The 27,317-nt window shown below is 39.9% G+C and overlaps 1 protein-coding gene across 1 annotated transcript in view; it reads left to right on the forward strand.

Moving 5' to 3' along the window:
* The first annotated feature begins 2,318 nt into the window (after nt 1–2,318).
* The window catches only part of LOC128500688 (phosphatidylinositol 3-kinase regulatory subunit alpha-like), a 52,170-nt gene continuing 27,171 nt past the window's right edge, over nt 2,319–27,317 (forward strand). The window contains exons 1-2 of the mRNA XM_053469935.1: nt 2,319–2,494; nt 3,495–3,580. Coding sequence (XP_053325910.1) covers nt 2,355–2,494; nt 3,495–3,580 — 226 coding nt within the window. The 5' untranslated portion in view covers nt 2,319–2,354. The remainder of the gene's footprint in view (nt 2,495–3,494; nt 3,581–27,317) is intronic.

Genomic DNA, 27,317 nt, shown 5'->3' on the forward strand with positions numbered 1-27,317 from the left:
AAGCCTAGCCAATATGCTTCTTATCTCTTTCTTCCGAAGAGATGATGGATTGGTAATACAGAAGAATGAGAGCCGTTCACTCCAGCTACAGACCTGGCAGAGCTAAGTCAAAACTGAATGATGGAAACTGATATCCAGAGTCTTGTTGGCTCTTAAAGTCTTTCCAAATATAACATGTTTATCTTTTGCTTCCCAAAGCTGGGAAATGTGAACGACGAAACATACAAGAGCTAGGAACACTTCTGTACACTATCTCTTAATGGCTATGTGCAAAATGCAATAGCAGGTATCCAAAATCTTGGCTGAGGAATCGTTGGCAGGTCTTGTGCAACATCTTTGTTTGCACTCCGAACACAAGACAAAAACACCATTCTCATGTTAAGTTAAAGAGATTTGGTTTTGTTTGCCTCCTTTTTGGGTGAATGAAAGGGGAATCTGGGAATTGCTGAACTAGAAGGATTTATGCCTTTTGCAACTGTACATTTGCTGCATTACTTATTTTAATTAGATGGGTTCTGCCTTTTGGTTAAATATACAGCCGTTTCCCAATGGTGACGGATCCGTGAAGTTTTGTATGGATAACCCTATAATTCAGATGTTTGGAAACGTATGCAAATCTTTTATCAGTCCAGAAAACTGCTCAGATGAGTATGTTCTGTGAATGTATGTCCAGCCGCTGGGACCTTGTGTCTACCACAACACCATAATCTCTACTAAATAATGAGTGAGTGTCAACATGTAAAGAATTAAAAGCAAGATGTATGAAAAGTCAACAAATCTTACTGTACCTCAACCTTTACTCTGTGTTAGATATTTCTTTCTTTTCTGGATTAAATAAATGATGTGGGTTTTTTTTTATTTATTGAGTTATATAACACCATTATAATTCTCAGCACTGCATGATGAGCAAACAGGAGATAACAAGCAATGCATTACATAACAAATGGCAAAGGACACCCTACTCAAAAGAGTTTACAATCTAGAAATATATATCTTTTTACCATACCACCTATTTATATTTTTATATATAACACCTAATGTTTGTTGGTGCTACCTGAGCAGAACTAACGTTGGATAAGAGCCTCTCAAAATAATTGTTATTAACTGTGTATATATATATATATATATATGTATATATATATATATATATATATATATATATATATACTGGTATATAGTTATATTTACTAATATGTAAAGGAAAGTACAATGCCAAATTTAGTTTGAAGGCATTCTAAAAATACAATAACAATGTAATAATTGTAAGCCCTGCAGACTTGTGAGGAAATAATATCAGGATTCCTGAAACCCCGGAATTTCCCTAGGTTTGCTTAGTTGCATGTTTGCCTATTAAACATATAAAAGTTTAAGTATTGAGGTGTGGAAACACACGTCTCGTCTACTTGGCTATTTCACCAGGAGGTAAATTGGGATTTGACTGATTTGTTACCCCGGTCATCCGGTGACAGTGAAAAGCATTCTCAGCGCACCAAAATAATCTCGCCACTATCAAATTCGAAGCTAACACAAGAAACCATTAAAGGAAATATTATAACTCCATCCTACAACAGATGGCTTTCGTGCATGGCTTCGCCGAGTGCTTTGACTGTAGCTGGCAGATAGCTGTGACTTCAGGAACTCCAGTTCTTCTGGATAGAAGTCACATGAGATGGACTGGAGAAAGTCCAATGGTGTGTCATTATTTAGAAAAGGATTAATAATCAAGCTGAGTAATACAGACCAGTTAGCTTGACATTTTTCATGGATTATGAAGCATTGTTCTTGCCAAATTGTCCTCTTGGTTTTCTAAGAAAGGTGCAATAACTTAAAAGGGACGTTTATGAAGAATTTTCAAATTAAATGTTGTGCCATGGACAAACCTAATCTCCACATTAAGAGAAGTTGCCCTCTGTAACAGGATCAATTAGAAGCTCGATAGATAATATGGGAACATATAAATGCATCTTTCCCACAGACTTCAATTTAGCAAATACTTGACTTCATTGAGATTGGAATTTAATCTCAGCACAATTTGTGGTTTAGTGAATAGACTCATTTGGGTCATTCGTTTAATAAAGGAACGTATATCTTTCCGCACAGAGCAGAGCATTGAAATGGATAACGCCCGTGTAAAGTTAGCAATCTGTGGTTGTCCAGCTGCTGTGTATATCTAAATAACCAAAGGATATCTAATGATGAAATGGAAGAATATAAAAGGTTTTTAGTGCGTTGTGTGGGTTTTATTTGTAACTGATTTTCTGTTTGAAAATGAAAGCTTCTGTCTTGTTTCAGATGCCAAAAACTTGGAAGATTGTGGGCTTCAGGTTAAACGGGTTTTGGAATCTCCCATCATTATGCAGCAGCACAGCCTTCTTCTCCAGAATCTGACCAGGCATTTCTGCAGACTCTGCCAAAAAAGCAGCAGGAACAGACTGACTCCGAGGATTCTGGGAGAAGCGTTTGGAGAGGTTCTTTTTCATAGCTTGGTATCAAGGTGAGCTCTGCAAAAATGGGTGCTGAAGTAACATATGTTTATTCGGAAAAAGACGGTCCTTAGACTTTCTGTGCATTGTTCTCTATTGTTATTGCAATACTAGTATGTGCAGTGATGCTAAAGAACGTCACAGCCGTTATTATATTGATATGACTGATCAGTCTCTTGTTATGAAACATATTTAAACATTATTGAAGCACCGTGTGTGTATTCTGATGTCATTGATATAAGTACATAGGGTGCCCCTCATTTGTCTGGCTATAGGCTCTATCTTGGGATAGGTGTGTTCAACAACCCAGTAATTTGCAAGACATGTGTCAATGCTTTCATATAACTATGCATTATGAAGGGCCAACCTCAGGGTGATTGTTCTGCAAGAAGGGTTGTGCTGGCCTTGCATAATGCATAATGAAATCAGTGAATGGTCGAATGGTGAGTCATGTTAAGGACTAACTCAACCAACCACACTCAGCTGGGGTCCTATGGTCTTTCGTGTTGACACTCACAAAACAACTTAAAAATGTATGAGTGTTTTGAAAGTGCCGGCAACTTTAAATTTTGAGAGTTTCAATGAAGACTTGCATGTCCTCCTCTGAAACTTGTAAAATTACTCTCCGTCCTATACAATTTATAATAAAAAAAATAATTAAACAGAGCCCACCATTAGCCAAGGGGGGGGGGTCTGAGTATATTTTTACAAAATAGTAAAAAGGGAAATTATTATTTTCTTTAGGCTTTGAGTGCCAAGGTGATGAAGAGTGATTTTCACAAAGGGAAGGTATGGAGGAGGACATGTGGGATGGGGTCCATGCCTTCCATAGGGTATTTTTTAGTATATTCAACCCCTTTCCCAATAAGCAGGGCATGGTTTAACTTATTACCCTCTACTCCCCTACAAAAGTAGTTGTGGAAAAGGGGTGCAATTATTGTCCTTCCTTGGATGATAGGGAGTCCTGAATTTCACAAAAACATGCTCATGTCCCTTGGTCTTTTCCTGCAGAGCCAGGGTGAATCCAGAACATCACGTTAGGATTATTGAAGCTTTGATTGTGGCCGGAGGAGTTTTGGAAATCCAAGCTGCACCAGGTAGGAAGCGCATACCTTACCTCCGTCGGGGTGGACAGTCCCTATTTATTTGTAGCCCACCCTCATATGATGCATTAAACGTGAAACATTTAACAAGATCCCCCTGCGGCGGTGCATGCCGTGCTGGTCATTGTTTTAAGATTTCTGAAATATTGCATATTTATTGTGTTGTGCTTTTATGTAATACTTCAAATGCCTGTTGTAGAGAACACAAGCACAATTATTTACATATTGTGCATTAATATGTAATGTAATTAATATGTGATGTAATTGTCCAGTGATGATGGTGTAAATATCATTTTTCTTTAAAGAACTGTCACCTGGAAAAGATTGTGTGTTTATCTTTAGAGCATAATAACTGTATTTGTACTTTGTTACCATTTTTGTAAATGGATCAGCAGTTTTTAAGGATATGTCAGCAGGGTGTGTAATATACTGTAGGGCTAATGCTTTATTGTGGCATAAAGTCGTAATAAAACAAGCAATATACTGACAGTCTTGCTTAAGACACAATGTTTCCAGCATGTTATGTGTTCTAGTTGGGAACGCTTCCCATTCTTTTTTCTGAACTTGTATATATATACTGGATTCTAGATGCCCATTAGATCCAGAACCCTAACGCACTTTCCTCTAGGATTTACTATGGGTCTTGCCTCTGTCCTGTACATCCAATGTCACAACTGTCTAATCGATGCCCCATTCACAATTGGAACATAGGTATCTATAGCAATTAAATCTCAAGGTTTTAACGGGTGCCATTTGGGAAGAAAGTTCTACATTTAGCAACGTTTTCTGAAACATTCATATAGGGCACAGAGATTTCTTTTGGTACTCAAATCAGCATCCATTTCCATTGTCAATAATTGCTACACCAGGAGTCTCCAAACACTTTTGTTTATGTATAATGAATAGTTTTGAGATCTATTATGAAAATGTTTTTAAAGATATGGATTAAGTTTATAGACTTAACATTTTATTCATTGGTTGTTTTATGCCTTGCTTTTGCTTTTTTATTGTATTTGATTCTGAAGGTTAGTTGTTCTAGAATATATCCACATACGGTCTCTCTTCCCTCCAGACGTGTAGTGTGCCTGTCACTCAGTAGGAAGTCAGTAGTATCGAGAGAGATACCAGTAGTTCGTGATCTACCTGTTGGGGGACGCGGTGTGTAAAATACAGCCAAAAGCAATCAGCGTCATGTTAATTACATTAATTCACATTAATATTATATTCATTATCAGTTCAGAAAATGTAGCAAGCCATTCCATCTTTGGCAACATGAAGGTTAACACTTATGGGGTTTAAGCGGTCCCTTCTTCAAAAACCAAATCTGAGAAGGTAATTAAGTAAAGGATGACACAATAACAAATTATTCTTTCTCTGCAGCGCATGTTAATTAGAGTTTCATTAGGAAATTGGTTCTGCTTCAACTATCACTATATGTTTGCCTTATTTATTTATTTTTTAATTGCTTTTCTCTACAAGAGCCTCAACGTTACTGGAATCGTAGAGTTTACAGTTAGAGTTTACCTTGGGAGGGCTCCAGGAAGGGTTCGGGTTCAAAGTGGGGTTCTTGGAGCTGTGTTTGTGTGCTATATTTTGCATAATACTCCTGTGTTTATTTGCTAATAGTGTAGAGATCCTGGTAACGCAGTTTAGATTTATAAACAGTCAGGTAAGAGATACTTAAACTCCTTTGCAAACAAAGTTTTGTAGGTTTCATGTTCCGTCCCTTAAAGGGACACTTCAGCCATCATCTGCACCTTAATGCATGGGATAGCTGAGTGATCCCTTTAACTTTACTGACGTCCCCCTTGTAAATGCAGAAATACCCCAACATGCATTTGCCCCTTTCCCAGCCGCCCAATAGCTTGCAGGCAGGAGATGTTCAGCCGAAAGTATTTCCTGCTACATAGTATCGTTACCGGCAATCATCTCAAGTGCCAGTTTGGCGAACCTTGTCGGGATCTAATAAGACCCCTGTGCATAAGCATAAGTATACCTGCCCATGTGAGTGAGTGCTCTGGATAGTCGGAGCCATGACGTTCCCAGTGGGTGTGCTTTCTGTCCACTGATTGGCTGCTTCAAGCTCTGGAGCTGCAGCTTCTATTGAAAGGTAAGTATTTGTTCAGGTTTAAAGAATACATTTTAAAATACATACATAATTTAATATGCGTTGTCTAAAGTAGGATTTATCAATCACTTTGACAAATCCTACTTAATCAATTTTACCTTTTTTGACACTTTTCTGTGATAATAACCTAATATTGTTATGACATTTAGGGACACATTTTTTAAAGGCTTTCTTTTTAAAGTAAAATTTCAATGCCTGGTAGACGGGATTAGCAAGTGTACAATAAGGTTTACCCCGTTATTTCTTGTCTCAATGTTAAACATCTCTACACCTCGTAACATTTGGCTTTCCGAGGAACCAACTATATTTGTTTTAGACTAAACAGCCAGAAAAACAAAAGTATTTCTAAACAGAATTTGTACAAAAATCGTATGTAAACCAAGCAAATTGTCATTGAATGCTATACTAATCTATCATGTAAAAGGTGGCGTTAAATAATTTTCCAATGTTTTGACATAATGTGCAAACAATCTGATCTAGCTCTGTGAAAATGTATAAAATACATTCATTTTATATGTGAATTATCATTTAAATCCTAAATTCATGTTTTTTTTGGGATATATGTCTAAAAGTTCCGGTATTCAACACAAATTGTCTTGATATCCGTTATCTGTAGGAAGATATGCCTGAAAAGTAACCTAAATGCAGTCAGCCAGCCTGTGCCACGTTAAGACTGTCTGACCCATATTAACTTTGATTTTTTAGTTTTGCTGACCTCCACATCTCTGCCAATCCCTCCTGCTTATCCTGATTTATCTCTGAGATTATAATCTTAAACCCTTCACATATCTATCTTTACAGTGCTCTCCTGACCTGCACTGGCCTCTTGCAGTTCTGACGAGGCATGCTGTTTGCTCAGTCATGTCTGGAACCATATTTCGGCTTTGTGTGGTCACGCAGACGGGATGTAGGTCTCCTCCGTCATTTGCAAGCAGATTATTTGTTGTATAAGGGCAAGGGTTATGTGTATATATAAAAAGTACAATTTTATTTTATTGGCTGATATATTGATTTTTATAAATAACTCTCAAGTGGAGTAGCGGGGTATTTTGTCCTGGGTGACCTAGGGCCAGGGGTGAGCCAAGGGTAAAGGGTATCTCCAACCTCACCCGGTCCTCTTTTTTATTGCTTTGCGGATCGCTGTGCAAGCTGTAGCATGAAACTTGTATCATCGGTGTTGTAATTTCCTTTTACTCCTGGACTAATACAGTTACACCCAAACTAAACTGTATACACGTGTGTTACTTTTCTAAAATGAAAAATATTTGCATAATTGATATTCATAGCATTTTTATTTTGTGGTATTATATCAAAGCGAGTTGCTTAGTTACTAAGTGCTTGGATTGTACTTCCATGTAAAAACACCTACTGCATCTTTTTGCTGCTTGTCAGATATAAAGAGCGGTTTACGCATCTGCCCAGCAGGGGTAAAATATCCAAGAATCATTACCATCCTAAACGGGCGCCGGATTCTCCCAAAACCCAAGCCAGCCAGAGACTGACAGTTACTTGGTTTCCAGTCTGCTCTCTTTTGGCCGTAGCTTTATTCCCTTTAAGGAGAGATCCTCTGGAGGATGTTTAAGAAATGTGTCCTTTCTGGTAAGTCCAGAACCCGTTCCTATAAGTCTTCTGCGCTCCCCCGCACTCCTACCGGTGCTCATACGTATTTTCAGTAAGTTTAATTTATGTGCATATTAAAACAAGTTGGGAAAACCTGTATAAAAAAAAAACTCAGGAGCAATGTTACTGTATCAAGATCAGAATAGCTTAAAAAGTCCTGATCGAAAGGTGTTTATAATGTTTGTGTGTATATATTAATTTATTAAGCGCTAACAGGTTTACTTAGCGCTGTACAGTTTACAGTGTAATACAAGGAGAAGGTATGTAATACGCACAGCAGTCTACAGACATTCTGATTGGCATAGAATAGGTATGAATACAGTAGGGAAGGGGGTCACCACCCATAGAGCATATAGTCTAAGTAGTAGTAGGTAATGAGCGGACATACAGATGATGGACAGGAGGTATGTGCAATTGGGAGTTTAAGTGAAGTCAAAGTTTTTAAGTTACAGTAGTGCTACAATTAAAAGGAGTTCTTTTAGTTTGCTTTGAAGTTGAAGGTTGATGAATGTCCAGTTGGGGAGTTCCATTGTATGGACAGCGAGGAAGAAGGTCTTTAGATGGGATGGAGCAGTAGCTGTTAAAGGAAGATGGATGGGGCGTAGAGGATGTGTAGGCAGGGCCGGCCCTATAATGGGGCAGACTGGGGCAATTGCCCCAGGCGGCACTTTAGAAGGGGCGGCACTTTGCCGCCCCAAGCGCTTTTTTTTTGTTTTTTTTTTGAAGCGGAGGAGAGAGGGGCACCGAGTGGTTTTCGCTTACCCGCTCGGCGCCCCTCTCTCTCTCTCCTCTGCGGCGAGTCTCCCTGTTCGGTCCCGGTGCCGGCTTGTAATGCAGAGCGCCGGAAGTGACGTCAATTTCCGGCGCTCAGCATTACAAGCCGGCACCGTGGCAGAGCAGGGAGGCTCGCCGCAGGACTGTTTAAAGGTAAGTACCGGGGGGGATCGTAGATTATGGCATCGGCGAAGTTTAAAATGCCGCCCCCCCCCCCCCGGCGTCGGCGGGGGGGGGCGGCGTTTTAAACTTCGCCCCCAGGCGGCGTTAAGTCTTCGGCCGGCCCTGTGTGTAGGTATATGGAGGGATACCAGATATAGGATGGGGGTGAGTGCTTGAACATAAGAAGGATGATTTTGTAGGGGATGCGCTGGATGAAGCCAAGGCATCAATGTTTTGGTGAGTGGTGTTTTCGAAGATTCTGGAGGCTCAATTGAGAAAATTATGCAGAAGAGATATATGAAGCAGCAAGTCATTTGCCTCCATAATAATACTTGTGTATATGTTATAAGCATCCTGTAAACACAATTCTATTTCTCATGTAAAAGTGTTGCAGTTCTACAGGAATGCTGAATTTGCAGAAGTCTGGATAGAAACCAAAGATTTTTTTCTGCCGACTTTGCCAAAGTTTTACCAATGGAGCATTCTGGTTTCTACCACACTCTGCATAGCACCTTAAAAAATGAGCGCTCTTTAATGAACAGTGTGTTTGATCTATACATTGTGCTAACCTATAATTCTATTGATGTAAGTCCCACTGTGGTTTGCACAGTGTATAGACAAGACATGCTTTTGTGAATGCCGTGTCACCTTGGAAAAGAAAATAGTATCCTGTCACCTGTTTATTTGTAAGAAACTTTATAGATGCTTTGGTTTTCTGTAATTATATATTTTTTTACATATGTTTCTATAGTAAAGGCAACAGGTGCGCATAGTGCATTACCGGTGCCACTAAAAATGCAATGTGGATATCAGCCCCTGGAAAAGAAGTTGGTGGTGATGCTCATCCCCACTTTATTCCCCAAAGAACAGTCCATTAGCAGCAATATGGAACCTTCTGCTCTAAGCCCATTGATTTCTCCCCATCGCTGATAAGAATTGATTTAAATACCATGTTATGTAAATGGGGTGACATCACCCTTTCACTGCTTCCTATTTATAGTGGCATTCATTGACTCTTCTCACTATTATCTGTCCTTTTGTCCCAATGTAGTTAGCATGTGAATTGATAGCCGGCTGCCAGCCATAAAATTTGGCATGATGCTCTTTTTCTGGGACACCAGGGGCCCCCTGTTCCTGCCAAGTAAGGGAGGGGGTGAGAAGGGTTTTTGTACAGCTGCTTCAGGCAGGGGCAGGCAGAATAATCCACTGAATTTGGGACAGGCTGGTGCTGGCTTCTGCAGCTTTCCAGCAGGAGGGAGGGCTGCGTGGGTGCTGCCTCTAGCAAAGTATACCATTGTGGGGGATAAAAGACGTTGCTTCAGAAGATAACATGCATGCATAATAGGGAAAGATATCCAGCAACTGGCGAGTACAGAAATCGAACCGGCTGCCTTTTGTCTCTTAATCCAAAGATCTAAAACCGCAAACCTTTCCATCTGGGCTCAGTGGGGATCTCAGGACTTGGTGACCTCAATTCCAACTCTCTGGCCCGTCCACTCGGTGGAGTGAGAGACTTTGAAATTCAGTCATTGACTCGTGAATTTCACGGTTAACGCGTGACACCACAATCACCCGGCAAATGAAAACTAGTGTCGGGAAGGGCGAATGTGCCACGGCCTGGTAGAGACTGCAGTAATACAGACCTGTGTGAAGGTCACCATACTGAGATCCTTACATTACCGTAAGAACTCAGCGGGAACAGACATGACAATTGCTTTTCTGCTGTATGGCAGCATCATGCTTACATTAAATAAGCTTTTTTTTCTGAGTAAAAGAAAACAGACAATAGAATTAATGGAGGGCTGGTAAGATTCTACCCAGCTGGGAGGGGGCAAGTTCAACCAAGTGGCTAATAATACAGCCGTCAGAAAACAAACATGCTCAATGTACAATATCCAGTCTTATCTAAAACGTATTTTTACGTTAAACATAATTTAACATACCTATACAGACATAGAATGAACAGAAAGCCTGTAAAGGGAACATGTAAATGATCCAGTCAAAGTGTACATGTTGCCCAAAGTCCTTGTTAGTCTAGCTAATTACATATTGAGTTGCAAGTAAAACATGAGAAAGCTTTAGGCAGTGGCCCAACATATTTAAACCAGAGCAGGACGCAGAGCAGGACGGGACTATTGCCCCTGTTCCTAGCCCTCCTCTAAATAGAATTAGCCCTGCCAGAGGGCTGCAGGCTGCCCCTTCAGACTGTATAGTTAAAAAGTCAGTTGGAATCTTTCAAATCATCAAAACTCACCTGAAACCTAAAATAACTAAATCCTCCTGAAAGTTAAGGAAAACAGAAACGTATAATAAATATTTATTAGTCAGTTTCTTAGTGATATATAACAATTGGATAATTATTTTTACAGTCTGCCTCTATAGGATACGTCGCCCGCCCTGTAATCTAATCAATGCAGCATTAATGCAATATCTCCATAGAAAAATGCAAAATCTCCAAAGAAAAAGATATAAAAAGATATTTTAGAAGGGAGCTTGGGATATGTTCCATCTGTATCTTCCCAGCACAGAAGAGTATGTCAGAAATCAGGCATTTCCTACCCTGGACAGTCTCCCAGCACTCCTAGAGGAGAAAGAATACTTAACTTGGAGCTACTTAAAAGCACAACAATTACTGGAACGCTGGACTTTCTAGTTTAACTACTTAGTTTGTACTGCGCAGGGAAAATGATGACTGCAGTGAATGCATACTATTTTATAGCTTATCCGTGCCAAGTCTGGAGAATGTCTACCAGCTAGCTGTGTTGGGCTTCCATAGCACTTCCCCCTTCTGCATACCACGTGGTGGGTAGAGCCTGGATGTAGGTGTTTGGCCAATGCATGGGCCAAGGCTAAATGGCCTTTCCCGGAGCTGAAAAGATCTCGGCTACCACATCAAAGAGGTCTTATCAACCATATCCATAGGTTCACATCCTCACATACTCACCACCTGCAAATAAGTGGCAGCCAACAAACCAGCAAGACAAATCTTTAATGTGATCTTTCTAAAAGCAACACCAATCATTAGACGTGGCTGTGCTCAAGCCTAATAATTCCTGCAATATAACCAATTTATTGGACAAGAAGACAGATTTAGTCAAATGTTCTAGAACACTTTGGCTTCCATGCCAAACTTAATCAACAAATCAAACAATTTTTTATACTATTTACAATGTTTTGTGTCTTTCTTAAAAAAGTTCCATGTAAAGCAATGTAAGGATCATATTAAATAATGATAATACTAAGTTGTTAAAGGTAAACACAACAGAAGCAGCCTCTTGTTTCTCTCAAGAATAATAACGATTCATTTTAAAAGGCCAGTTTCTCTATTTGTACCAAAGCCAACAAAACAAGACGTCAGCAAGGAGAGTATAACATCAACTGTTCTGGTATGCACCAGTATGATACTCAGAGCATTATGGAAACCGGTAGCCCACAGGGGGATAAGGTGGCAGCCTGTCGCCGACCTCAGTCTTGATTTTCCATGGATTTTTACAGCTGGCCCGTGAAGACACTTCCACGGAATATGTATTTTCCACTGCCTTTAAGTAGAGCGTAAAGAAGGCTCGGGCTGTTGGCACAACCGCAAATGACACTCCCTAGAGCTGGCAGGGACGACGGAAGTTCTCAGCAGGAATCACAGTCCCCGGGTGATGTTCAAACACTGGGCATAGGGAGAAAAACAGGAGCCGTGGAAGAAGGCCTGAAGCCAAAACACCAATATATTCCATCAATTCGGAACATGAATCATGTATCGCCCTCTGGAACATCATAAGGAGGACACCTGTCTCTGTTTATAGATCGGTGCCACCCAGTTCTTTGTGGTATCATGCGAGGAGCAATTGTAATTTCTTTGGGTCACAAAAAAGTAATATTATGTGGACCTTGTGGCACATCCCATCAATGATCAAGAGGACAGTCCCTTTTTAGGACCCAGACCCCTCATTAAAGGGACTCCAGCCATCATATGTCCTTTAATGCATAAGACACTTCAGTGTCAACATAAACTTAATGTCAGTTTTCCAATTCAAATGCATAGAAGAACTAATACGAATCTCCTCTATGGCTTTGTTTTGTTCCCTATTCTCCCACTTCGTTGGTTTGCATGAAACGCCGAATAATCTCCTGCTGACCAGCGCGCATGCCCATTATACTCATGGCAAGCCAGCTCCAGCATTGGCTCTCGTGACATTCTAACTATATTTTCAATAATAGTTTTTTGTTACATGGTTGTGAGTCGCCAAATACTTTATGTAAAGGTGAATCTATTTTTCTATGTACTTTCCAGCTACAATTTTTTTGTTCTTTCCTGCTTGCTTGTGTTGGTATTGCCTGTGTTTTTAAGTCTTTCTAAGACAATAGTGTAATTAGCCCCAGCAGATAGCCTTGAAGAGGTAAGCAAATATTCAGAGTGAGAACACAAGGTTGGGTAAAAAGCCATATTCCTAAGGATTCAACGATTCCCGAGCTAAGCTGAAGGACAAATCCATTTCAATTCTATGTTTATTTTGTTCATACAAAACTTTTAGAAATATATTATTCAATAGGATTAACCAAGGGGGTTCATTTTGAAAGAAGGAAGGTCAAAAACAAAATGTAGTCTTTTGTCCATAAATACAGACAAGGTAACTAGAAGAAGCAATCCTTAATATCTTGTTCCTGGGGAAGGAGTCCACTTGGCCGGGTTTACATTCGGGTTTTTCTTAGGCACATAATCCATTGGTCTCGGATAGCCTTAAGTAGAGGTCGTAGAGGTAGTAGGTGCGGAGTGGGTGTTACTGAATGCCGCGGCTCTGCCTGGAGAAGGAGGAAGCTGACTTGGAGCCCCAGTGAAGCAGCGCTTCACCAAGAGACTCTGGTTCAAATCAGGAGACATCCCAGGTGTGCTGTAACTAGCCCCGTAACTAGCACATATACATTCATATCTATGCACAAAGAGCATGTGTAAAGGTAAAACTTTTTATATTGTGCTTTGTGCAAACTGTGTTGGTCTGTGTATGACCCAGGGGGCTGTATAAAGACGCATTCTGGTGGAAAGTAGCAAAAGTGCCGTAATTAATGTGAACAATCCATATGTTTCTATGGTGATTGCACTATTTTTACACCACAGTTTCTCATTATACATAACCCACTGCCCTCCTACGATAAGAGCATGGAAACATGATACATGCCTTCTGAGGTGTATAGCCCTCTTTAATTTCTTACTTAACCCCCCATCTGCTAAACAGAAGTGTTTTTCTTACTGGGTCACAAGGATTTGGTTTTATTTTATTATTTATAGAATGACACAAAATTACACACCTAGGAAATTGAAAGTCAATTTTGAATTTAATAGTTCTATTTTGTAATGCAAATCAGCCTAAAGCAGACCTTTCACCTAAGAGAACTTTGGTTTATCAATATAATCAATTATACAATCAATAAAACACAAATCAACTAATGTGACCTCTTATATTATTATATACACTAGTAAGGAATTCAAGAATAAATCTTTGCTGGCTCACATGATGTGAGTTTAATTGAAAGTCGATTAATTAATGTGTATTAACAATGTTAACAGATGTCAACGGTATGTTTTTTAGGTATTATTACAATATATTTACAATTAATTTAGGACCTATATTTTGCCTGAAAAAGGTCAGCCATTGTGTACTTGAAAATTTGACACTGCTGCTTATTTGTGAATTATTGACATGTGCGCTATTCTTATCGTAGCGATATATCCCTTTAATTAAGAACACGCTGTGACCTGCCATTTGATGGACACGTTTAACACGTATATATACTGTATGTGTATGCATGACTACACAGACACACGCACACACACACATGCTCTACAATGCTTAGCATCAGTCAGCAAAATATCCAGTTGAGTCAGGCCGGCTGTGAGAACTGGACTCGAGCCAAGACAATCCAACAGAGTGTCTGCTTTGTTAAAGGGAAGATTATTCTTTCCCCGCTGCAGACAATAATGCGGAGGGAGACTGAATTCACTGGCACTATATCTCAAACACTCCTCAGCCACAAAAAGGTTTTCTTCTAGGGGTCCAGGCCAGTACTTAAACAGTTACCTCCTCATAAAAATCCAAACTGAAGAATTGCCTTAAGTACTGATTACATCATATAACATCTAAAATGGGGAGGGTGTTTTATAGTTTTTTTTTGTGTTATTATTTTTATTAATCATTCAATTTAAAACAAGTTAAATCCCAACAAGACTTCTGAGTAACCATGGACCTGGGAGCTCTCTAAGCCTGACCCAAAGGCTCCAGGTATCACAACTGATAACCGGGCCTAGTCTGAGACAATGTATCACTTCCGTGGTATGGCAGGTGGTATTTAGTGTATTCTATTGCCTGGATGGTCTTGCTTACTCGCCAACACATTTTTAGCCACAACCCCTGGCCAGTTTTGGCCTCGCCTGGCACCCCTGTGGACCCTCAGATGACCAGGACCTACAAATTACAGTGGGTTTTGCAAGAGATATTAGCATGTTTTATGTCTGGAGGACAGCGGAGGATTATATTCTAATGTATCCAAATCTCAAACAAAAATTAAAAATCTAAAGATAAAATAATACATTAATTTAAATGCTTGGAATATATCTCTCATGTGAAATAATATATAAGAAGACAGATTTTCTCTTATATTTCTTTAGTTTGCTAGGTGAAGAGAGTAATCCACACGTAATCCTTAAAAGATAAATTATTTTTCCTCTATTAACAGTTCCCCTAATATCTCTTACAGATAAGGCAATGTATGGAGGAGTCAACTTTTACTGAGACCGGATAGGAGCAGCTGACTGAAGAGTGATATAAATTACCTTCTTAAAACTGGGCTTTTAAATCTCCTGCCACATGTAGGCTGTGAACTATGATTAGTTGGTTTGATGTTGTGTGGGATGGACGGTATATGTCTGAGTTATATGTGGAACCCATGACTAGCTGTAGGTAACTCTAAGCAGAGATCTTCCTGTATCAGTAGTTATCTATGTATAATGGTAAAGAAAATGTCTATATTTTTTCTACCATAAAACGTAATCATTTTTTTTCCTGTAAATCCCTTTCAACAAAACACACAGCATTTCTCTGTAAAATAATATTGAGCACCATAGAGATTTTGCACTGTGGGCCAAGGAAGAACGTAACCATTTTCAGTGGAGTTGTTTGACCCAGAAAACCTTTTCGCTTGGAGGTTGAACATTTCATCCCCCTGGTATCATTATACATTATCAGGACCCAACGCCAGGGAGCTTCTTATGCTTAGCCTGCATCATGCACAGTTAAAGACCACAATGACTTTTAACAAATCCTCTCCTTAACTAAACATTATGCAGGGTGAAATCAATGTGGGATGTTCAATTTACCTTTCAGGCTCAAGGTTTAGTGGACAAGTCAGTCCAGAAACTTTCACTCACCCTTGTCCATCAATGTGTACATGGGATCTGTTTTCTTAAGTTTTAAGTTAACTGTACGATGCATTTGGCTGAATGAGCCGCCATTCCCTTATGTTTAACCAACACCATGACTGATGCCTAAGGACCATCTCCATTTGGGCCAGACCATTGTACAGTGCTGCAGAATATGATGGTGCTGTGTAACCAACCTACTATATATTAAAGGACTAACACAATGTTTCCCAAATCCACATCACCCTACCTCATGTTCCAGAGCTTTAACCCATTAAGTGATGGTGATCAATTAAAAACAAATTGGTATAATTCATGTCAGCCCATAACTACCTCTCTCAGTAGGTAAACCCATTGTAACTGATGATATGTTCTTGGAAATATATTGCGTCTAACTGAAAGTAATCATTCTTATGTTACTCATCACAATATTTCATTTATTAAAAAAAGGATTTCAAGAGGGACGATTTAATGGATTGAATGCTGTTCCTTTAATCCAAAACCAGACGTACACCCTAGGAGCCACTAGCTGGAAATACCAATAAATAAATAAATGAAGAAACATTTGGTAATTCCCATTGTAAGCTATATCATTCTTAGATGAATATTTTAGTGTCTATAATTTCAGACAATGGGCACCATGATCCTTTGCCTTCGGTATACTTGCCTAATAAAAGTTGTCTCTTTATTGCTTTCCAAGGGCAGCACTCAGAAATGTTTATAACGCCTTATAAGTCGCATTCTAATGGCTAATTGTTATTTAGCTTGCTTATTGTCCCAATGAGATGAATGCAACAGTGAGGGGTGGGGATGTTAATTAGTGATGGTTTGTTTGCATTAGATGCTGTGAATGCCCTTTGTGAATGTGTCACCGAGCCAACCACGTCAATGCAACGCAATAAATACGCTTCTAATGCCTGTCTGGCATTTTGTATTGTATATTAATGGTCATTAAATCAAAGCAATGCCTTTCTAGATGTCCCTAAGGTGTCTTTGCTATGTGGTCCCAAGAGTCTGTGTATGAACCTGTAGTCTTTTTCGCTTCCTCCCATCACGGGATAGCTTATTCCCAGTTAGCAGCCTGTGACATGTCAGTTGCTATAAAGTAAAACTCCCATCATGCTCAGCAAACAATATAGTGCTTTGGCCCCTATAGAGCCTGTATCAACACTACTGGATGAGTGAGGTGCTGAGTCCTTAGAGGGCAGTGAACCGCTGCAGGCCATTACACGGTATCACATATGTGTGCGGCACTGAAATGGTTAACCCCTCCCCCTTTAGCTCCATAATGTGCTCCTAAAGAAGAGTGACCTAGGAGAAGGCAGGATACACCCCAGGAGCCAAGTAGCCACAGATCTTAAAATTTTACTGCTGGCGCCTAACTTTTTTGGACATCTGGTTCAAATCACAATGATACCCGCATTTCTTACGCCTAAATTATGCGTACATCTGTGCAACCCTGACCAAAGCACCTGACTGCCCCGGCTGATGGAGACTCTTACCTTTGAACCAGAGAATCTCAAGGCTGGATTCTTATCTGATAACATAATACACGAGAGGTTGTTACCAAAATTTGTATGTAAAGTTGAGCCACATGTTAGCTAAACTGATCAAGTACATAAATAATTATTCTTAAACTACATACCTGTTCATAAACGATGTGACCATCAATGATTTAGGAACACCTAAGCCAGAGTGTTGTGTCTCTTCCCCTTGGCAATATGGATGTGCCTCATTACTGCCCCATTTCTTCTTGTGTCTTTCCAGTGTTTACTGTCATTGTTCAAATAGGATCCTACTTAAGGTGGGGGAAGAAAAGAGTAGCTACTAGACTGACCATGTGTCCTGGGACCTGGGCATCATCATTCCAGGACAATGTGAGTCTCCCTACCTTCTCTGTCAGCCCCTTCCACATCATGTCTTCTTTTGCAACTGCTCCACTTCTTTTCTTGCTGCTTCTTCTTCTGTCTTCTCCAATCTTCTTCCGATTGGTGGAACGGGGGAGATGCTGATATCTGGGAGAAGCAGATGAAGAAAGAAGACAGAAGGAGGACCAGAAGGAACAAAGGAGAATATCTGGCTCAGTATATAGTGATGGGAGTTATGGTGTACCACTGTCAATATCTGGCTAAGTATATAGTGGTAGGAATTATGCTCTACCATGGTAAATTTTTGTCTCAGTATATAGTGATGGGGGTTATGCTGTACCACCGTCTGTGTCTGACTTGCTATGTAATGATAGAAGTTATACTGTCACAACCTTCAGTGTCTGGATCACTTTATAACGATTGGAGTCAAGCTGTACATGTGGTCACCATAGTAGCTAGTCCATTTTACTAACCTCCTAACCTTTCCCTACATTTGTTTTGCCTAAGGAGCTGGTAGACCACATAGCGGGCCTTCACTACCTCCTGTTTTGCAGCCATCCAGGCCTGGGGGGCAATGAACCTTACTCTTTTCAGAACTACCCGGAGAAAATAATGGTGAATTGATTTAAAAAAAAAAAAAAAAAAATGTGTTCTTCAAGTCAAATCCCTCTGATTTTCCTGCCAAACTTCCAAGATAAGGGCTTTCTTGTGCTAGCCAAAATTGCCGTGACCTGTGTATTAAATTTCACTTTTTTAAATCCTTGAGCTGCAGTGTGTTTTGTGTGTTCGTGTTTGTATATCTCACTTGAACTCAGAGCTCAATGTCAAACACCAAATAAATTATTTCTGCATCCCTTTATTGCAAACAAAGACTTTCACAGTGCGGGAATGGTTGGGGGAGAGTCTAATAGACAAGGGGGGTGGCTTAATTCCTGGAAAATGTATGAAAAAGCTATATACTCCACCTAGATCAGGATTTTATTACACTTTGAATACTCAAGGCTAAGACAAACAGCCTTTTTTATATGGGTCTTTGGGGCTTGTAACTTTTACCAAAGCTAATTCCATCCTGTTGGGGGAGAAGGGAGTTTGTATAATGGTAAACATTTTATGCTGCACAGTTAACAATTATCAGTTTGCTTTAACATGCTTACTGCAAGTGTATTTTGAAAAGAGATGCACTCCTGTACAGCAATGAGATGGTTAAACCCTTGCAAATCAGTTAACCATTTCAGTGTTTAGGGATATATAACATTTTAAACACAGATTTCATTGTGAAATATGATAATGAGCAGACTAGATGGCCTCAGTGGTCCTTATCTGCCGTCAAATGTTTCTTATATACAGAGTTCTATAATTTTTAAAACGCGAATTAAATATTTCCAAATTCTGGATGAGGATGTATAAAATACTCTGTTTTATCCCCAGTAAAATCTGGCAGTATGTGGGACATTCTAGAACTCTGCGCTGTGAGAACTACCTTGTTTTTTTCCCTGTGGTTAAATCACTGATCCCCCATTAAAAACCAAACCACCGAAATTCCAAGATACCATCAAGTCATAAGACGAAACATTGTTTCAACTCTGTTATTCACCTCCAGTAAGTTGGTTAGAAAGCCAGATGGCCGGACCCAGACCATCGGGACATGCAAATGCCTGGTGGGCCATTGAATATAAAAGAGTAATGTGCAGCTTTGTGTATCCAGTATGTGATTTATTGACTGCTGGCCTTAAAGTGCCAGAGCTCATCCCCAGTGCATTCCTGAAGACAGTTGCTTGTTGCTTACATGTTTTGGAAATATGGAAGTATTGTAGGAAGACTGCAAGTATGTATATGAAAAAACTAGATGGTGCCAGAAACCAATAAAGTGGCTGTAATTTCCATCTAAACTTGGAGGGACCAAGCAGCTCTTCAGAACAATGTATGTAGGGGCAGAGGATTCCATCCATCAACAAATGGACTTAAGTACGACAGAGAGCGTCTCGTATGTTGGACTTAAGTTGCAAGCTCAAAATCTTTAGATTTTAGAAAAGAGATATTCTGTTCTGAACACAGTATTTTTACTTCGAAAATTTGGTTTATGCTCCAATATTGTCTTTTTTGTAAGTAAAACAGAATGATAAGAAATAGCTATGCCGTTTAGTGAATGTGAGGCTATAATCTCTTTAAGACATTGTCCCTGATAACCATGGTGTGTCTTGGGCCAGTTCTAGTGATTCAAGCATTGATGACAACTTGCCCCCCACATCCCCCGCCACAATTTTGTTGCCAACGAGGAACATTAGTTTGTCTCCATAATAATTAAAATCCATTAAACTATTCTTTTACAGAAACCTTTTTATATATCGACCACTGACAAGCTTACTTGAGAAATTAGTCATGACTATTATTATAAGATGAATAAGCTGTTTTTATTTATTGATGACGCATTCCGTGAGATAAAAGAACCATCTCAGCACATAATAATTTAATCAAGGAATAACAACTTGCTTGTTTATAAAGGTCTCTTTTCTTATGGACTTCTACAATTAACTACCACTCTATGCTCGGCCACATTAGCTTATCATGGATTTCTAAGCATAAATTGGGGTTGATTCACAGTGGTGTAAATTTACAGAGGTTTTCCAGTTTCAACTGGCAAATTACATTACATTATGTATTATGACGGACCAACCCTTGGCAAAAGGGGCCGAAATGGACCAGCATAATATCTTACAAAGTGTGCGTGGCACCTTAAAAATATAGAGAATGTCATAATATGACATCATATCCTCAGCTCCACTCCAATATGTTGTCAAGTGGCAGCATGAAAGCCATTTCTATTATTAAATCATTATTCTTCCCCAGTCCTATCATCTTTATTGTATATCCCTAACATGTCCAATATTATTCCACGTACTCCATGCTATAAACATAAACTTGGCTCCATTATCTCACAAACATTCTCATTTGACACACTCATTGCCATAACTTTAACATACTCCCTACATCATAACCATTTTCATAAAAGTATATCCTGAACACCCTGTGTGATACTGAATACCCATAACAGTGAACATGTACCTATTGTGACCACATGAGCCATCTCAGGCATTATGTTCAGTACCCCATTAACATGCTGTCATGGGCCAGTTTCCACGAGACTAAGCAGGTTCTAGATCTGTGTAATTTGGGTCAGACATGTACTGTTGAGATGTAGTCATTACTTAGCTAAATGCGCATTCCACCTGAATTAGTAACTAACCCTTTAACTAGATTGCCCGGATAATCCCTGTTGGGCTCAGATCATGATGTTTAAGGATAGTGAGATGAAAGAAGAAGTGAAGATTAGGGTAAATTAGGGACAACTATGTAAATTTAGATATAGATAGATAGATAGATAGATAGATAGATAGATAGATAGATAGATAGATAGATAGATAGATAGATAGATAGATAGATAGATAGATAATTGTTTGTCATTTGAATTGAAGAGATATACTAATATTTCTGATGCAATGTGAGATGTTTAATTGGCATGTTAAAGTTTTACAAATGACTCCCAAAACTGATTGAATGCCAGTTCTAGGACGGTTCTGTGAAATCAGCCACACATTAAAACTTGAGGAATGGGCTTTGTTGAGACCATATCCTCAAACCTGAGTGTCTATGCAGGAACAATAAGTCCCATTCTTCTTTTTAGTAGTGGTAGTATTAATCACGTCCCCAAGGATCTTGGTCCCTATAATACAAAGTTGCCGACGAAGACAGAGCGGACCTTGCACTTTAAGGTCAGCAGCCAAATGATGACATAAGTGCAGCCAGTGGCTGGATATGCCCGGCCGCATGATACATCTTTATGCTCACATAACATATGGCCATGACAAGGGGGTGAGGCTAGCCCCACTTAGGCTACAAAGAGGTAGTAAGTGGGCATGGAGTAGGTAGAATATGGCCAGAGACCTGCTTTTGTGTAGCATTTACACTTTACATTGGAAAGGGTTTGGGGAATTATGTTTCTAATGCTCTATTTAGTTTGAAATGTATTCAAGACAGAAGAGTAGGTATAACAGCAACTTAAAATACTGACTATATTTTGTTCTTCTGAGCCTCCATACTCCTAGAGAAGAACATGATTCCTCTATAACCCAGCTCTGGTTACTGGGTGTGTGTTGGTTCCCATATGAGTCACTTTTCCTCTCTGTTTCTTTCTATGTAGTGTGTGTTCAGATATTATTGAACTTAGTGGCCGGCTCTGCTTGTTTTAAACACCCACTGAAGCGTTAGAGGACCTAACCACACAACCTCCACTCTTTTAACCACAAACAGGAGGCTTAGTTAATCCATTCATGGACCTAATTTTAGAAAGTGGGCCCTGGAGAGGTTTTCATGGACTTTCCAAGTCATCTGATTCTGGTGTGATTTTATATATATATTATTTTTTTTTAAGTTATTTTTAGCTACCACTTTGAACATATTTATGTAACATCCACGATGATAATTGGGTAAGATACTTATGTACTATAAATAGTGAACCTTTTCACTAACAGGGACACTTTGGTAATGTTTACTACTCAAGGGTCTGCTAGAATATTGCAAAGGAATAATAAATTCCTCTGCCAATTAAAATGTACACCAATATTCCATTGTAGGACATATCCAAACCTTTGTTAAATAGTTTAAATGCATAGAAATGCCCAGGTATTTTATATACAAACAGTATAAAAAATGTTCATACCCAGCAAGCATTATGTGCTCCTAAAAAAGCTTTACACTTGGTAGGTATGGGAAGCACATGCAGGGGCGTACCTAGAGTATTTGGCACCCGGGGCGGATCCTGTAAGTGGCACCCCCCCCCAAATGTAAAGACATCTACAAAATTATGTTGGCAAGAATATTTATTGCACCAATTTGTAACCAATTTGTAAAATCTGAAAAAATAAATTAATAACTTATAAGTAAAATAAATACATTTAAATAACATTTACTGAACATATAATAGTGCTTTCTTTAATAACCCTCCAAAAAAAACAGCGTCCACATTGCCCACATAGAACCTGACCAGCATCCAAATTACACACACATAGGACGTGCCATCTTTGCCCCAAACAGCCCAGCATGAGTCAGCATTGTTCCCAAACAGCCGAGTGTACGCCATCTTTGTCCCATGAACACGCTACCTGTGCCATCTTTGTCCCATAAACACGCTACCTGTGCCATCTTTGTCCCATAAACACCCTGCTTATACCATCTTTGCCTTTTTGACAAATCAACTATACACCTATGATTAACACAAACACTTTTACAGTCACTCACTAACTCACTTTCATTCACACAATAATTTATTCTTTCACACAAATTATTTACACATATTCATTGATGCATTCTCACAAATTCATTAATTCTCTCACTCATTCACACAATTCATCCACACATTAATCGATTCATTTTCGCTCTCTCATTCTGACTCTTTCTTTCAATATTCTTGCTACCCTCCTTTATCCCTATCTACCCCTTCTCACTCCCTTCTCCCTATCTACCCCCTATCCCCCCGTCTCACTCCCTTCTCCCTATCTACCCCCTCCTAACTATCTACCCTCTCCCCCCTTTGAAGTTCACTTACCTTTTAGGAGTCCTGCGGTGGGGGTGCAAGGCCCCTGCCTCCCAGCTCTGCCACTGTATGGAACAGTATAGAGTGATGGGAGTTATGATGTACTTTAGAGCATAATTATATAATAAAAAATACATTGGAAATGGTACAGCATAACACCCATCACTCTCACACACTTACCAATCCACACGTATACCAATCCAGATTCCACACATACCAATCCACAGATTCCACACATACCAATCCACATTTACTAATCCACACATACCAATCCACAGATTCCACACATACCAATCCACACATACCACACATACCAGTCCACAGATTCCACACATACCAATCCACAGATTCCACACATACCAGTCCCGATTCCACACATACCAATCCACAGATTCCACACATACCAATCCACATTTACCAATCCACAGATTCCACACATACCAATCCACACATACCAATCCACACATACCAGTCCAGATTCCACACATACCAATTCACAGATTCCACACATACCAATCCACATTTACCAATCCATTTACCAATCCACAGATTCCACACATACCAATCCACAGATTCCACACATACCAATCCACATTTACCAATCCACACATACCAATCCACAGATTCCACACATACCAATCCACACATACCACACATACCAGTCCACAGATTCCACACATACCAATCCACATTTACCAATCCACAGATTCCACACTTACCAATCCACACATACCAATCCACATTTACCAATCCACACATACCAGTCCACAGATTCCACACATACCAATCCACAGATTCCACACATACCAATCCACATTTACCAATCCACACATACCAATCCACACATACCAATCCACACATACCAGTCCACAGATTCCACACATACCAATCCACAGATTCCACACATACCAATCCACACTTACCAATCCACACACATCAATCCAGATTCCACACATACCAATCCACGCATACCAATCCACATTTACCAATCCACACATACCAATCCACACATACCAATCCACACATACCAATCCACTCTCACTGTCACTGAATGATTTCCTACCTTTCCTCTTTTCTTCTTGCAGCAGTCAGCTCCTTTTCTTCCTCTTCGCTCCTCTTCTTCTGTCTTCTTCCGGTTCAGAGGGCACGGACGGCGGTGGGCGCGGCTTCAGTGTTGCTTCAGCAGCAGTTGCCGCGCGGATCGCGAGGGAGCGGTATCGGAGGTCTTTAACAGACCTCCGGCTCCCTTGAGTGATTTTAAGCCGGTTCAAGGGAACCGGCTTAAAATCACTCAAGGGAGCCGGAGGTCTGTTAAAGACCTCCGATACCGCTCCCTTGCGAGCCTTTTCCTCCAGCGGCGGACATTACTGTCCGTCTCTGGAGGGGTGCCGGGTGCCCGCAAGTTGGCACCCCCCTGATGAGCGGCACCCGGTGCGGACCGCCCCCCTCGCCCCCCGCTAGGTACGCTACTGAGCACATGCATATGTTTGCTGAGAGTTACCTTATTTTTTATATAAGTTACATATTTTTTATCCAAATACATAGAGAAATTAATCAGAATCCCTTCTATATGTTTTGCCACCCTAGCTCTATTAGCTTAAAGATGGTGGGTTTGTTTAGAGGATATACACAAGGTATTCACCTTTAGCTAGCTCCACCACTAGCTTGCATGGGGGGGGTCCAACAAGGCCCCCATGAACACATGCGGATCTGTCACTCCCATTGTAATCAATGGCTGCTTTTAGTGATTTTTATTACATTACTTACCTACCCAGTACTTTTGTATGCATTCGTATATAGGGTGAGACTGGGGATGCAGACTGCCTCTTTAAGGAGCATTCTTGGCAAGTCCGTAGGTGAGAAAAGACATAGCTAATTAATTCCTTCCCCTTTGTCTAACAAAATAAGATAGTGAAAGCTTATATCATTTAGTCCTCATATAAAAATAATAATGTTGGCCGCATTTCTATTTAAAACATATGCAAATGTTCAGAGGTGCAAATCCTTTCTGCTATAATGGGACTATTGTTCTTAATACTCTCAGCCAATTTATTCAAGAGCTTCCCCCCCAACAGCAGCTACACTGCCTCAGTTTGCCACTTCTGTCTTAAACAGAGGTAGAGCAGCTAGTGGAAATATACACGGTTCTGTTTTCTCTCTAAATTTACACTCTGACCTCTCCTTTATAATTGCTGAGTTATTGGAAATATCTTTTTTTTTTTTTTTTTTTTAGACATTCTAAAATAGCCGCTATAAATAAAAACGCATTATTATTTTTGGAGAGACAAGATCTCGAGTGTGTGAGTGTGCAGAAACGACAAACAGCCTATTCTGTGTGTCTCCTGCCAGGTGGTAATGAAGGCAGGTTATGTCACCTATTAAAAATGACAAAATAGGTCACTTCATACAACTTGGTCTATGACACAAATTTATTTCCAGAATGAAAAAGTTGTTTCAAAAAATGAGTAATGAGTGTTTTACATCCACAAACAGCTACCTAAATTTGGTTAAAGATTCTGTTCCATTTTAAAACATCAAACCTATTGATTCTGGAGGCTAAAAACCCTATCTGGTAATAATTCTTCAATCAAATCCCATTCACAGGGTTTTAACAAAGTACGAGTATGTTTCAAAGGAGGAGAAATGTTAAGACAAGAACTAGAACTGGAAGTTTTACATCTCTGAGGCTATCCTGCATATCCAACGAGGCCAAAGCATGAATAATGGTTGATGTCTATACAGGAGGCAAAAATGGCCAGACAAGATGGGCCAAATGGTTCTTATCTGGTGTCAAATTCTATATTTCTATGTCTGATAGATGAATACTGTCTGTGGTCATGTGATACAAGACTTTGTTGCTGTAGCAGCAGAAACATTCCCATTTCAAATGTATTTTTGAATGTTTCTGCACTGTTTTCCCCATTATTAAACTTATGACGGAAATATGAGAAAGACTGCTTGTCTTAACTTAAAATGTCTGAGATCTTAGGCGGAACGGCAACGTATAGCAGAAAGAGATAAACACCCCCCCCCCATTCAGTATATTATTCTAAGCTGCCTAGTTAAGGCACACCGTGCTTGAAGAATGAATGGATGGGTGTATAATGATGTTTCTTGGCTGCTATGGCATCGGGGCTGTGACGATTTGGGGTTAAATGTGAGCAATCAGATTTAGGTCCATGTGAAGTTACTGTGGACTAGTCATCTGGCTATAAAATGGCACTTTCATGCAAAGTCCACAAAGCTCTGAGCGTGACAGGGGGGAAAAAAACATCTTTAAATATTCCATACGGGAAGTCAGCCAGTCATTTACAAGGCAAAGTGACAGCCCTGGAATACCATGCCCTGGAAAGAATTTAATTTAGAACACTCATCGACCCTGGGCAGAGGATTATTGCATTCTTCTTCCGACATGCCTACGGATTATTGGGAGAGTTTAGGGGCTGCTCAAGGCTGCTGCGGGTAATAGAAGCAAACTTTCTGAGGGTCACCCTCGAGCTGATAATAGGATCTGAGGGTGTTAGCCCTCCGTTATTACCAAACCCATCTCCGTTAGCACAGGTAGGGTTGTAATATTGTCAATTGTGTGGAGAACACATATATATTTCACATGTTACTACGTATTTGGGCTCTGTGGCAGAGTAACCAGTTCCATTCTTTTTGATGTTATACACATAACTTGTGTATTAGTAACTTGTAACTTTCAGTATTTATTAAAATATAAAAAAATTAAAAAAGTACCACCTAATCCATCAATCATTTTTAGATCAAATTAAACTTATTTCGTGGCCTTAAATGAACTGTCTAGTCACCAAAATTATATTTTTTAGTTTTTAACGCATGTTGAGCTCCATTTAGTTGCAAACAAATTGGAGCATGAAGTGTTTAGTCACAGGAGTCGGAAAATAAGACTTCTGCCCAGAAACTGGGGATTAAAGTCCGCCCTGGAGCTTTCAGGTCAGAGGCCGCTAAAAAATGTGTGGATCCTCCTGCTGAACACGGGGCCACGCATTACACGCATTATATGTCTGCAGCGTGCAGTCGCATGTATCGCTCAGGCAGCCGCACACTAGGATGCGATCTGTTACAAAAGCACCAATAAAGGTATGTGAGAGCCGCCATGACGCGCTGGTCCACCTGGTGGACCCAATAGCCCGTCTGAGCCTACTTCTATCTCATAGTCC

This window comes from Spea bombifrons, chromosome 6 (genome assembly GCF_027358695.1).
Source record: "Spea bombifrons isolate aSpeBom1 chromosome 6, aSpeBom1.2.pri, whole genome shotgun sequence".
Lineage (NCBI taxonomy): Eukaryota > Metazoa > Chordata > Amphibia > Anura > Pelobatidae > Spea > Spea bombifrons.